General features: G+C 35.4%; 1 protein-coding gene across 1 annotated transcript in view; it reads left to right on the top strand.

The window, feature by feature from the left end:
• VPS13B (vacuolar protein sorting 13 homolog B (yeast)) overlaps positions 1-13572 on the top strand; it is a 502169-nt gene that overhangs the window by 213993 nt on the left and 274604 nt on the right. Inside the window, 2 exon segments of the mRNA XM_009891830.1 lie at positions 546-655; positions 12771-12918. Coding sequence (XP_009890132.1) covers positions 546-655; positions 12771-12918 — 258 coding nt within the window.

The following is a 13572-nucleotide window of genomic DNA, read 5'->3' as shown; positions in this document are numbered from 1 at the left end:
CATTTACATGAAAAATGTCCTGAGCAGATTCGGACAGAATAGGAACCCAAATTAGACCTGTGCTTATTAAAAGAACACACTGTCCTAGAACAAGTTTTTCTTTATTGAGGTCAGGGGGAGTCATGCATTATGTTTTTCTCTCTCTGTTAAGGGTCTCATTGACTCATTTCTTGCATAATGTTATTGTTGGCTGAGAATCTGAGGAAAGGTGTTGTGTGTATTCAGTTACACACACAACTTTGTGAAAACAAGCATTTTTCTTGGCAAAAAATTGTAATAAGGAAAATCAAAATCCAGTTCTCTGCATATTTTTTTTTTTTTGTGTGTGTGTGTGTCCATAACACTGGCAGTGCTGGCACTTTTCTCACTTTGGGGAAGTTATTGAAGTTTATGTTTTAATTATTACTCTTGATTAGAATTTAAAATAAATACATATGTAAGTCCAATCCAAACAAAAGTCTTCATCAAAGATAATTTGTGTGCAAGAAAAACGAATACCTAGATGGAGATAGTTTATGTTTTCTTTTCTTTTCTGTGATGTATAGGTGCAGTACTCTTGTCCAGCGTACAAGGATTAGCAATTAATGTTGATCCAGTCCTGTATACTTGGCTTATCTACCAACCTCAGAAACGAGCTAGTAGACACATTCAGCAGGTACGTATTTTTGGAGGGAAAGGAGTGGGGAGAAGTGAAACTTTATCTTCCGTATCTGCCAGTAGTGCATTCTTGTTCCACGTGTTTGTTTTCTGTCACCCTGTTCTTTGTAGTTTACTGCACATACTGTTGATCTTATTTTGAATTATTTAAAATGTTGTTTTGCATATTGGACTTTTCATTTCACAAATTTGTCATAATGGATCAAACTAGTGGTCGGTGTAGCCTGATGTTCTGTCTCAGTTATAAGTGGTCAGTTATTAAGTGGCCAATATAAGAATCTTTCGATATTTGTCTCATAATTATAGAATACTATGCACATCAAGGAAGTCTCATACTAGGCCCTTGAAGTGCAAGGATTAACATGATCTGTAAACATTCCTGTTTCTTGTGTGTAAATGATCTTGTTAGGTAGTAACTGTCAAACATTTATGTGAGTCCCGTTAAGCTCATTCTGCACCAGCACCATCTGAAAAACTTCCAATGTGTGAATTGAGGCTTTATCGTTTTAATAACTTCATGCTGGTTTTAAATGTGTTCAGTTACTCTTCATTCCTACATCATAACTGGAGCAGCACAACATTTCCTGCCATTACTCTTTTTTAAAACAGACCATTTATTTACTTTTGCAATACTGTTATGTGTCCTTCCAAGATGTAATTGACCTTGGTTATTTCAAATGTTCATATAGAAGTCTTTCCTTAACATGAATGTGTATAATCAGCTTTTACTCAGTGCTTTATCTTTTGATTGCCCTTGTATACTGGCTGACTAGAAAGGTTTAGCGACTACATTAGGAAACTTCTTTGTCCATGCTTTTGATCACCAGTGGCAAAAATTTTAATCAGATTTTGATTAAGTGGTTATTTTGTAATTTGTGTCATTATCTTACGCAGCCTTCTATTTTTTTTTTTTGTTATCTATTTCTGATTAAGGTTACTGTATTGCATTTCTAATATGATTAGCATTTAGAGTTGCTTAGTCATTTGAAATTATTTTAACTGTGAATTTATAAACCTAACTGTCGACACCATAGTAGTTTTACCGTTAATGTAACTGTGGTAATAGACTACGCATAATAATAACAATTACAATGTGTGTAGTAGTTATGAGTAAACTTTTTTGAAAAGAAAACTATACCTGTATTTAACTATCCTTATCCAAAGACTTTTTTTTCGTTATGTAACGCTGTAATTATCCGAGGATAAGGATTCTAGTCAGAGTTACGGCCTTGTATATTACTTATTGGAAAAAGTTTAGCTTGTTACCATAGTCTAATTTGTATAACAAAACACAAATACTCTGTACAACTTTCGTAATTTTTTTAATGTTAAATGGAACAACTGTAAGACATGATACTTTCAACCGAGTTATGGTGAAAGTGTCATTCATTATATAAAGCTCTTTTCTTCCTCTATTCCAACCATCAGTCTTATACAATGGCAACAGAAGAAAAGTTTAGAAGTTCCTTGTGTGATTCGGGGTTCTTAAACATTAAGATATTTTAAATTTTAATGTCTACTAAATACAATTTTTTGCTCTGTTATTTTGAGTAAGCTAAAATTGTGAGTTTTATCTGAAAACATAGTCAGAAAATCTTCTGGTACGTTTGTTTCTGTGTATGCATTCTATCAACTCATAACACTGAGTTCAATAAGTGCAGTCAAATTATTAATTTATTTGGGACCACAACTATAGCCATGTAGACTTCTCATTGCATAAAAGATATGGCTGGGATGGTCTGGCTCCCCACAGAGACAGGTATGCCTTTTCTATACTGGAACATCTTCAGATTTGTTTGCCTTTTAACTATTACTCCGGGATTCTTAGGTTTATGATGCCAATTTGGTAGTATGTATATTTTATATCTTTACTGAAATACATGTTACTGTGTTGGTGTGGTTTACTCTGAAAGCATGAAAAGTTAGAAATATCAGAACATACTTAAGATCGTAAGCTGAAATAGGATAGGACAGAACTAAGCATAAAAGTAAACGTGTTTTTACAAAATATAAAATTTCAATTATTTTTTCCATAAAGCTATACTATGTCTTCTTTAAGATTAATATGATGAAACCACTAAGAAATGTACTTCTCTTTGGCCTTACTGAGATTTTATTCAACTGGAACAGAGCAATGAACGACTGCTGTGTTAAGGTGTGGGGGTAGATGCAGCCCAGTGAGGACTACCCCTTTTAATTTATTACTGTTGGACTCTTGCTAAACCTGCCTCTTTTTTGCACCTTGCTTACCCAGCAGCTAATAATTGTAGAACTAGTGTGATAGCTGAGGCCATTATGTTACTTGGTTTGTACAGATATTACTTCTTTATAGTTTCTCTCCTCCTTTACCCAGTGTGTCCATTTTGTACAATTAGGTTATAATCTCTTTAACTGTGTTTATGTAGGACCTAGTATATTATGCCACATGCTCTGATATGTTCTTAGATGGTGTCTGAAAAATGTGATGAATGATAAATGAGGATTTTAAAAGTCTGACTAAAGGTAAACACCAAAAGGAGAGAGAAGCTCTCCTGAGAGAAGAATGAAAAGTTACGTTTGGCACAATAATCAGTGAATATAAACAAGTTCTTCATATATTTAGGCTAGAAGTAAAAGATTTTAAAATCTTGAATATTAAGTCTAAAGTAAATTTTTTTTTGCTGTTTCTGTTATCATTAGAAGGAAAATTTCTAACTTGTTCCTATTCCTTGTGGAATTTTATGTCTTTAGGAATGATATGTATGACAACTGTTTGCAGGAGGAGGGGATTGGATTTACTGTTTTTCTAAAGAAAGTGTTAGAATTTGGAAATTCACTTAATGAACAATGCTTCTACATAAGTTATGTTTCTGTGCGGTGTGCAAGTAACATATCATTCATCCTCACATTTATTTTAAACTAATTTAAAAAAAACCCAAACAAAAATTTGGAAATAGAAATAGTCTTTAAGGCTTCTGCATTTATTTTTTTTTTTAAATACAATGGAATATTTGGTGCCAGATGCTTTCAGTGAATGGCATTGTAGCTTATTACCTTTTTGTTACAAAGTGATGGTCCATGCCAAAATGTGGCTGCTGTTACGTATTTGAATAATGATCTGTGTGGTTGCTGTTGTGGCTATACGGTCAGTGCTCTAGGGTAAATGGATGTAAACAGAACTTGTTTTTCTCTATCCATTCTGAATTTCAACATGCATCTAGAAGTTTTCCATTGTCCCCTTTGAAGCCCCAAAACAATGAGAACACTGCAGTCTAAAAATCCATGAGGCACTCTCTCTGTGCTTGAACAAATCTTCATATTGCTTTTGAATTTCTCTCCTAGCTACTAGAATATGTGGTGTAGTTATTAGGTTTCTTTGGTGAAGTGAAATCGTTGTGTAAAATAAGCCTTTTCTATATCTACAGTCTTGTCATTATTGCCTCTTATCTAATTGGTGATATTGGACATAGGTCAGTATAATGCCATTCTGAGGGCCATGACTGGATTTTAATCATGAAGTAGTAATGCTTCTTACAAACTTTGGTTTGACAGAAATGAAATAACAAGTCAATATATACAAAACACAAACAAGCACAGAGCTTTTGTTGCATGCTTTTGATGTCCTTATTTTAATATGTTTGTTGCAAGTTTGTAATATATAAATTTTCCCAGTAATAATAGAGGAAACTACTGAAACAGTTTGTAGTAAGAAGTTCTGCTGTCTGTTTGTATACTGGATGGTATAATGTGCAGCATGTTTTCTTTAAAAGGTGATATGGCAAAGCTGATGCTGCTTATGTTTATATTAGTCAGGAATAGAATGAACATCTTTCTTTGAACTGAACTTGAGACAAACTCTTTAGTTTTCTTATGTGTGAGGTCTGCAAAATCCTGTTAGTTATTACAGTAAGTTGTACGAGGTCTTGCTCAATAAAGAGCCTGTTCTAGTGTTCAGTCACCCTCTCAGTAAAAACATGTTTACATTCAGAGGGTGTCTCCTGTGTTTCAGTCTGTGCCCATTGCCTCTGGTCCTGTCACTGGGCACCACTCAGAAGGGCCTGGATGCATCCTCTTTGCACCCTCCCTTCAAGTATTTTTGTACATTGATGAGGTCCCCTGTGAGCCTTCTCTTCTTCAGGCTGAACAGTCCCAGATCTCTCAGCCTTTCCTTGTGTGGAAGATGCTCTAGTCCCTTAATCATCTTCGTGGCTCTTTGCTTGCTGGACTCTCTCCAGTATGTCCATGTCTCTCACACTGACCCCAGAACTAGACCCAGCACTGAATAGAAGGGAAGGATCACCTCCCTTGACTTGCTGGCAGTACTCTGTCCAGTGTAACCCAGTATACCATTCACCTCCTTTGCAGCAAGGGCACTTCACTGCCTCTTGTTCATCCTGGTGTCTCCCAGGACCTTTTCTGCAAAGCTGCTTTCCAGCTGGTCAGCCCCCAGCATATACTAGCACATGAGGTTGTTCCTATCCAGGTGCAGGACTTGGCACTTCTTATTTTTGAACTTCATGATGTTCCTGTCAGCCCATTTCTTCAGCCTATCACAGTCCCTCTGGATGGCAGCACAACCCTTTGTCATATCAGCCACTCATCCCATTAATGAAGATATTGAACAGGATTGGACCCATTATTGACCCCTGGGCTACAATGCTACTTAGTGGAGTCCAACTAAACTTCATGCCACTGATCACCACCCTCTGGGCCCGGCCGTTCAGCCAGTTTTCAGTCCGTTGTCTACTCATCCAGCCCATACTTCATGAGCTTCTCCATGAAGATCTTACGGGAGACAGTGTCAAAGGCCTTACTGAAGTCAAGGTAGATAATATCCACTGCTATCCCTTCATCTACCAAGTCAGTCATTTAATCATAAAATGTTATCAAATTGGTCAAGAATGACTTCCACTTGGTGAAACTATGCTGACTGCTCCCAGTCGCCTTCCTGTCTTTCATATACCTGGAAGTGTTTTCCAATATTAGTTGTTCCATCACCTTCGCAAGGACTGAGGTGAGGCTGACTGGAATGCAGTTCCCTGTGTCTTCCTTCTTGCCTTTCTTGAAGATAGAAACGACATTTGCTTTCTTCGTCTTCAAATACCTCTCCCAGTTGCCATTGTTGTTGAAAGAACATCAAAACCGACCTCGTGATGACATCTGCCAGCTTTCTCAGCACTTGTGGGTGCATCCTATGAGGGCTCATGAACTTACATAATGTCTAGTTTGCCTAAGTATTCCCTAACCTGAACCTCTTCCACTGAAGGTACGTTTTCCTTGCTCCATCCTTTCCCCCAGGTCTCTGGGAGCTGGCATTCAAGGCTGGGCTTGCTAGTAAAGACTGAGGTGAAGGCGGCATTCAGTACCTCGGCCTTTTCCAATACGAAAAGAAGCTTATGTCTTTCCTGACTTGATATCAGTGTGTATTCCCATAGACAATGAAATATTTTTGCTGGCTCTTTTTTAGCTCTTTTGCCCTTCTGCTCCTTTCCTTTTCTCAACTCAAGTGAACACAAGAAGCTAAGATTGCGTAATACTTGCGCAATTTATATACGTTTTTCAAAAACATTTTATGTTGATTTCATATCTAACAGCTCTGAATAATGAACAAACAGAAGAAAATACAATTTTTTAGTGTCAGAAAAGGAAGAAAAAACGTGGATTGGTAACAGGGGCAGGAAGAGGTAAGGAAAAGGTATGTGTTATCATGAGAGTAATTTCACCTCATGACTAGCTGATGATCTTTCCAGATAATCAGTGTAGCAAGTATTACATGCTGCTTTGTCTAGAAAAAGACACTATTGGTAGATCACCTTTCCTGTTTGGATCACTGTACTGTGTGTACAGTGTGCAGTAATCAACACCAGAAACCTTTGCCAGCTAATGGGTTAAAAAAGGAAAAAACCTGGAACACTCAAGACACAATATATGTTAAAGGGGCAGCAATTCTTGGAATTGATTTTGTTAAGTTATATTAGTTTATTCTTCAATAATACTGAGCTGAAATAACTTGACTTTTGGTTCAGAGCAAGGAATAAACTTTATAAATCAAAGTACTGTAACAAAGTTCAAAACTTATTTTCAAAATCCTTAGTTTTTGACTTCAAAGCTAGAGACTTCTTCGAGATGTTTAATTCAGCATCTTCTGAATATCATGACTATTAAGATACTTACACTAAATGGTTAGTTTAAAAGAAAAAACACAACAACCAGAACTTGTTACTTAATGTATATGTTAAAAAGAGTGAATTTGTCATGCCGTCTTGTTATTAACCTATTATGTGATAGTTCTAATGGTTAATGGATTGATTCTCAACTTTTTAGTACTTAATATGGCAAAAATAAATTTTAAAATATAGTTTTTGATTTTGCTCTCCTTTAGTTCAAAACCTGAAGAATAGGTGAAAAGCGTTCTGGAGAAAGATATTCAGTGGTAATTTTTTTTTGTACTGATATTTGATGTGTTACACAGATGAAATGAAAATACTAAGAAAGGTTTTAAGATGTCAATATTTATAAAGAATATTATGTTGGACACATGGGTAAATTTTTTGAATGTGAATGTTTTGCTCTTCAGCTCTATGTTTTAAGAATTAATGCATTAAGAAGAAATCTGATAAAAATGTAATTATTCTGCTTTATGTACAGTCTGTGAGACTGCTCAAAGGAAAATTAGTATAAGCCAGATACGTTGTACTCCAGCCATATGTTCTACATCAAAATTGTGTATTTTACATTATTTGGGTGTTAAAAATAATCACATTTTCGGTTCCCTGAATTTGTTAGGCTTTTATGAAATATGTTTTTGTTACCACCATTTTTTCAGTAACTGGTGTAATAATTCATGAAGTTAGAGCAGCAAATTCAAAAGATATCTTACATACCCTGCTTGATGATTGATGAACCTATGCTAGATTTTAAGCAGGGTTTAAACTGGTGCAGAAGTTTGAGTTGATTTTTTTTTTTAAATTTTCTTTGTGTCAGCCAAAACTGGTGTTCATTTTTAAAAAATACTTTAGTCTGTGTGGATTGTTCTTGTAAAGAGATCTATATGTGTAGCAGCAGTAGATGTGTTCATGTAATATGTGAACCAGTTGCTTACTTGCTGTTTTTTAACAGTTCTTTAAGTTAGCATATCTATAATATACGCTTAAACCCCTTGTGTTTCTTTGGTCTGAAAGCCCTGTTGAAAAGATACGGTCTTTAATGCTTTATGAAAGGTTAATATGAACAGAATTTCGGAAGGATACCACTATAGAAAGTGAATTCTTGTACGTATGCTGTTTACTGCTTGTTTGTTTTGCTCTATTAAAAGCAAAACAAAGATACATTTAGAGGCCTTGTTTCCAGTAATTTAATATTTCATTTTGACTACTTTTTGGAGATTTTTTGAGATGTGGCTTGTTTTATTTTTGTAAACCAGTAGTGGTTTTCATATATTTACTCTCTTATAAGAGGCTGGACTTAGTTTTGCACAAATAAATATTTGAAGAGTTTGTTTTCCTTGGTAAAAAAGCCTTAGCTATACTTTGAAATGAGACAATCAGGTAATGTGATACTCTTTGCAGTGAATATATAAATGGGTGCATGTAATCTTTTTTCTCAAATGCACATTACTGTAAAGCCTCCATCATTTGTCAATACTTTTCTTATTTTACTCATTTCTATGATAAAAATGACTAATTTTAGTGAAGACTAAACTATCAGAAATGTGTACCTACGCATATGTAGATATATAATATGGCATAATATGTGGCTGCATATTTCTGTCATTTTCTTTGGCTGTTCTGTACGCATGTGTGTTAGTACCTAGTTTAATGAGTATTTCAGTAACAGTAGATCTAAAACCAGCAGTACTGCGAGAACATCCAAGCATGTTTCTGTGATAGACATAATTATCTTCTTGGTGTGCAAAGATTTCTCAAATTATAATAGGTTTCAATTTCTGATACTGCTTGCAGGCCAAAAGCACTGTGTTTATCCCTATTGGGATCTGTCACCTCTTACCCCAAGGAACGCAATTAAGATTCTGAAGGACGTAGAAATTGGGACTTGAACCTTATATTTTCTGCTTTCACAGGCCCCTTGAAACTGCTGATAGAATGCTTTCATCAGTGGGTGAAAATGTGTACGTTCTTGGCTGACATCAGTTCATCACATAAGTTTGGAAAGATTACAGCTAATCTGTGATTGGTCTTTTATCCCAGCAGAGCCCTTTCTGAGCATACCTGAAATTCCTACCTAAAGCAGTCACAGAATTTCATTTGAATTAGCAAGTTAATCTACCAGGAAAGAAGGTGCTTTTGTGAATCCTGGGGGTTAGGCATGCCTAATCTTTTTAATTAGGAATCAATTTAATTTTAATTAATGTAATTTTATTAATTATGTTTAATTGGGAACTAGGCCTAATGCCTAGTTTTGTTTGAGCTCTCTGAAGCAATTTAGGTGTGTGCTTGTATTACTGATTTTGGAAATCAAAACAATGAAATGTAACTCCCTAGTCAAACAGCAATTGTGATTTCATGGTATTAGAACTTGTTGCGAGGTGGGCAAGGTAGATCCTCCTTGCTGTTGGAGCTTGTTCTGGTGCAGCTTGGGACAGTCTTGCAGCATAGGTAAATATTATTCTCTGAGGCAGATAGTGACTGCATGACAGTGATCTTAGGTGTTCACAAAACACTATGTCCTGAGTAGGACTGCCATCTGTCCCCATTCCAGAGACCATTACTTTTTCTTCCTGCTTACTGGTTGCGAGCTACTGCACATGTGCACATCAGTCTGTGTGCATGCAGCATCCACCATATGGAATATCTGGGTTTGGTATCATTTCAAAGATGGCAACCCATGTCTGGGCTAAGGCTTCTGAATTCTACTTTTCACAAGCCAGTGCTTCATTTTTTCTTTTAGTAATAATAGTGAAGTTCCTATCTTGGAATATTCTTTTGCCTTTGGTTTATTATCAGGGAGGTGACTGTATAGGCATCCCTCAAATGAAAGTTAAGTGTCTGCTCAGTTGGTCAAGTTTTCTTTGGAATGCATTTCTTATGTTCCCAGCTCTGCCTGCGTTCTCTTCAGCCTCACGCTCGTGGGAAGTTATAATTCAGAAATAAAATATTTAATAACCAAAAATCCCAAGTAAAATAAAATACAAATTTATTCTACCTGGGGCAAATTTCCACTAGCCCTCTTTACAGGATATTTTAGCTTCAGTTAGTTGGCATATCTCCACATAAATCAGGAAATACTTGGGGCTTGGTATTTTTGGCAGGTTGGTTTTTAGCTATTATTGTTCTGTGCCTTTCTCTGATTTTAGATCTTTATCATTTCCAAAGTCATGTCGACTGCACAGTGTGAAGTAAAATAAAAAATATAATCTGTATCTGTTGGTCCATTTACATGCATAATTAGCATATATGTATATGAGTGTTTTGTGTACACATGCTTAGCATGGTGTGTAATGTGTTAGATTATTTGTGTCAATAAAATTTAAATTTGGAAAAGGATAGCTTTCCTGTAGTTTTTTAGCCATGACTTTAAAAGTTAATTTTAATAATTATACTGGAAAAATAGTAAATTTTCTTATTTTGAGTACCATGAATCATTATTAAACTAGTATTCACTGTTTAATAGGTACAAAACATTATTGCATTGAGACAACTGCGGTCAGTGTTCTAGAACAGAATCCGATTTTGACTTTGTGTCAACAAACCAACTCCATATTAATATTGCTGTAGTTCCAGAACTTTATTAAGTGTTCTTTATCTATCTTCTTTATAACACTACCAATTAGTAACTATAAAGTTTACCTGCCAAGTAGGTGTGTTAAACTTTACTACGTATTACTTTATAGCGAGCTTTTTGGATTCTTGTGATGAAATACTTATGATAACACTTGCCTGCAATGTCTCCTTTCCCATCAGATTCATCTTCTCGTACAGCTGTGGGGCTCTTGTCATCTGCTATTTCCCAAGCCACAATTTCCTCATCAGTTTGTGGCTAAAACCCAAATCTTGATGATCCTTTTCCATCCAGTTCAACATTGATCTTTCATCTTCTGCATTCTTTTAACCAGAAATCTTTTGCCAAAAACCTGACAAGATTGTACTGGGCGTCATCAACAGCAACATCAGGCTTGATTTCAGTGAGCAAAGATGAAACAGCTGTTTCATTGTCCAGATCAGCACTCAGGCACTCAATATTTGGTCATAATTTTTTCCAGCTTTGTCTGGCTGTGATAGCCTTGATGTTTTTCACTATATGACTAGTGGTGTAACTTATTATTATTATATTTTGCTGATCCATTTCTTCAGTGGTTCAGAAAAAGATACTGCTTCTTCAGACAGTATTTCCCATCCTATTGTCTTTTTTACTGTTTTGTATTGTCTGTGTTCATTCTTCAGAAACTGTTGCTTCACTTTGGCAAGTCAATGTTCTTGCAATGTTACATCCAGAATTGCCCAATCATGGCTCAACAGTTGGTGTCATGGGAAAGCTGCAGATGGCTTTGCCTTATGAAGAGTTGTATCAGATGAACTGCTAAATTTTGAAAATAAGTGATATAAAGTGTCTGACCAAAGTTTACAAAACTTCGGACTCTCTGTATGCATGTGGATAGTATTTCTGTGGTGTAAAACTTGTCTTTTCAAAGCTGATGGGTTTTTTGTTGTTGTTGTTATGGCTAGAGGACACCAAAGTGGCATGTTACTGTATTGCAGAATGACTTTTTAGGGCTTTTGGAGACAAAGCTGATGTCTGTGCGTTGAGAGGGAGGAGGAGAGATGAGAGTTCTGTTTGTCATTGACATTAGTATTTTCCTATTAACTTTGCATACCACTGTATATACAAGTTGATTGTTTTCACTGGAGTAGGATTAAATAGTTGATTGTCTTTCTTATTTTAATTTACTTTTATAGTGGAAAATAGCGAAGGCGTTTGGAAGTCATTCTCCTTCAATTAGATGATTTTCTGTTTGTTTTGGGGTTTTGTATGTGTGCACGTGTTGCACGCTGCTTGATTCAGTGATCTGTTTTCTATTGGAGAAAATTTACAAGCACGTTGCCCGCCTCACACGAATTTGTTTCCCACAGAGATTCCTAATGCAACGTGTGAGGTTTCTCATTACCCGGCTATATGGATTACATTTTCGCTCCAATACCAACAAAATTAAATTACACAAAAAATGATTAAGATGCAAGTAATCCTAATGTCTGATCTTTAGAAAAAAACTTCTGTCATCTTTAAATGATAACCCTCTGCAAAATCAACGGTAGAAATATCCTGCTTTTGTCAACTGGGATACATCTACGATTTACATAACATTTTGCTGTAGCATTAGATGCTAACAGCCAACTGTACAGCAAAGTTGAGGATCCAATTTTTAAATGATTTTGTCTTTTCTAGCTTGTGTTAATGGAAAAAAGTAACAACAAAGCCAATAGACCGTATTCATATGTGGACCTCCAGTTCAGAACCCATATGGATAAATACATGTCACACTTTTCTAATCTTTAAATAAGCATGTAGTCCTTCAAACTAGATTTTAATGCCTTCAGTTTTTTTTAACAGTGTCATATTTTGAGCAGTTTGTCATTTACTGATGTGCTTGAAAGACAAAACAATTTAAAATCAGTAGTGATCAGAATTAAATTCTATATTTAAAATTTGAGGAACAAATATAATAATGTATAAATAACAATGCATCTTCTCTTTTGAAGTTTAAGGAAGGTTGATAAATTTCTTTGCAAAATTTTGGGATCTTCATGTTTGGCTAAAATTTTCCAGTTTCCATTTAACGTTTACATAATTATTTTGCTTTGGTGATCATCCAGGTTTATTCATATGCATTTTGATTGGCTAACAAGCCTGGTATTTTAAGTTAATAAATTATATTTCATTTTTTTGTTATCATAGAGCTTTTATTCAGACTAACAGGACTAACAAAAAATTACAAGTGCAAGTCTGAATGTGGCGTTTCACAATTTGTTTTCAAAATATATGTGCTCTAATCGTTGTTTCAAGTTGTCTTCTATACATTTCAAAATATGTAGTTTAAGACATGCTTCTTGTGACAATGTCATAATTCAATACTAATGTGTTTTGGGTTTGAGTGGTTCACAAGGCACTTCTTTTTCTAGCAGTCTGTAGGAACTGTTCCACTTGGTGTGTCAGTAAGTCGAAAAAAAGAGGATGAAGCATCAGTTGGAAGTGCACCTTTGGCAAGACAGCAGTCAAATCAAGCCTCTGAATATGCCAGCAGTCCTGTCAAAACAAAAACAGTAACAGGTACGTGTGATCCCTTAATTGAAACTAGCCATTCTGCCTTTGCAACCTCCCCCAGTAACATGCATCCACAATTGAACAGCATCAGCTGTGCAAGTACTGTGGAATGTCTTTCAGTTTTAAAGAAATACCCTCCTAGAAAATTACAACTTTTAAAATTAACAATAATCAAACTTGCAATTTTGAAATATATGTTTAATTTTCTTCTCATTTTTGTTTAGATCTTATCTTTGGGGCCCTGATAGTTTCATGTAACACTTTTTCTAAAACAAGATAAAGGAGGTGTGCTTTCAATACAATGTCTGCTATTTTCCTTGATACTTAATAGTATAGTCCATAATTGTATCAGACTTTATACACTGTGATTAATCTCTTTGATTTCAGTCAGTCTGTTCACATTGCTTAAAGTCTGGCATGTATGGAAGTCAAGATTCGTGCATAAACAGTTAAAAATCACTGTCCAATAGAAAATGCATTTGTTGGCACTTCTGTTTCTGGAGCTCAAGCAACTATTAAATTTAGGAATATTTTCTGGCCGCTGAAGTGTGCTAAAGTTAAACTTCATTATCAGTAATCAAGATGATCCAACTTTCTGGGAGTTTCTAGGCTATTGATTCTTATAGTACTGTCTGCAAGTAGTAAAGTAGGAGATGAAAA

Source organism: Charadrius vociferus, unplaced genomic scaffold, assembly GCF_000708025.1.
Source record: "Charadrius vociferus isolate BGI_N301 unplaced genomic scaffold, ASM70802v2 scaffold15, whole genome shotgun sequence".
Classification (NCBI taxonomy): domain Eukaryota; kingdom Metazoa; phylum Chordata; class Aves; order Charadriiformes; family Charadriidae; genus Charadrius; species Charadrius vociferus.
Note: the sequence above shows the minus strand (reverse complement) of the source record. Positions and strands in the feature narration are given on the sequence as shown.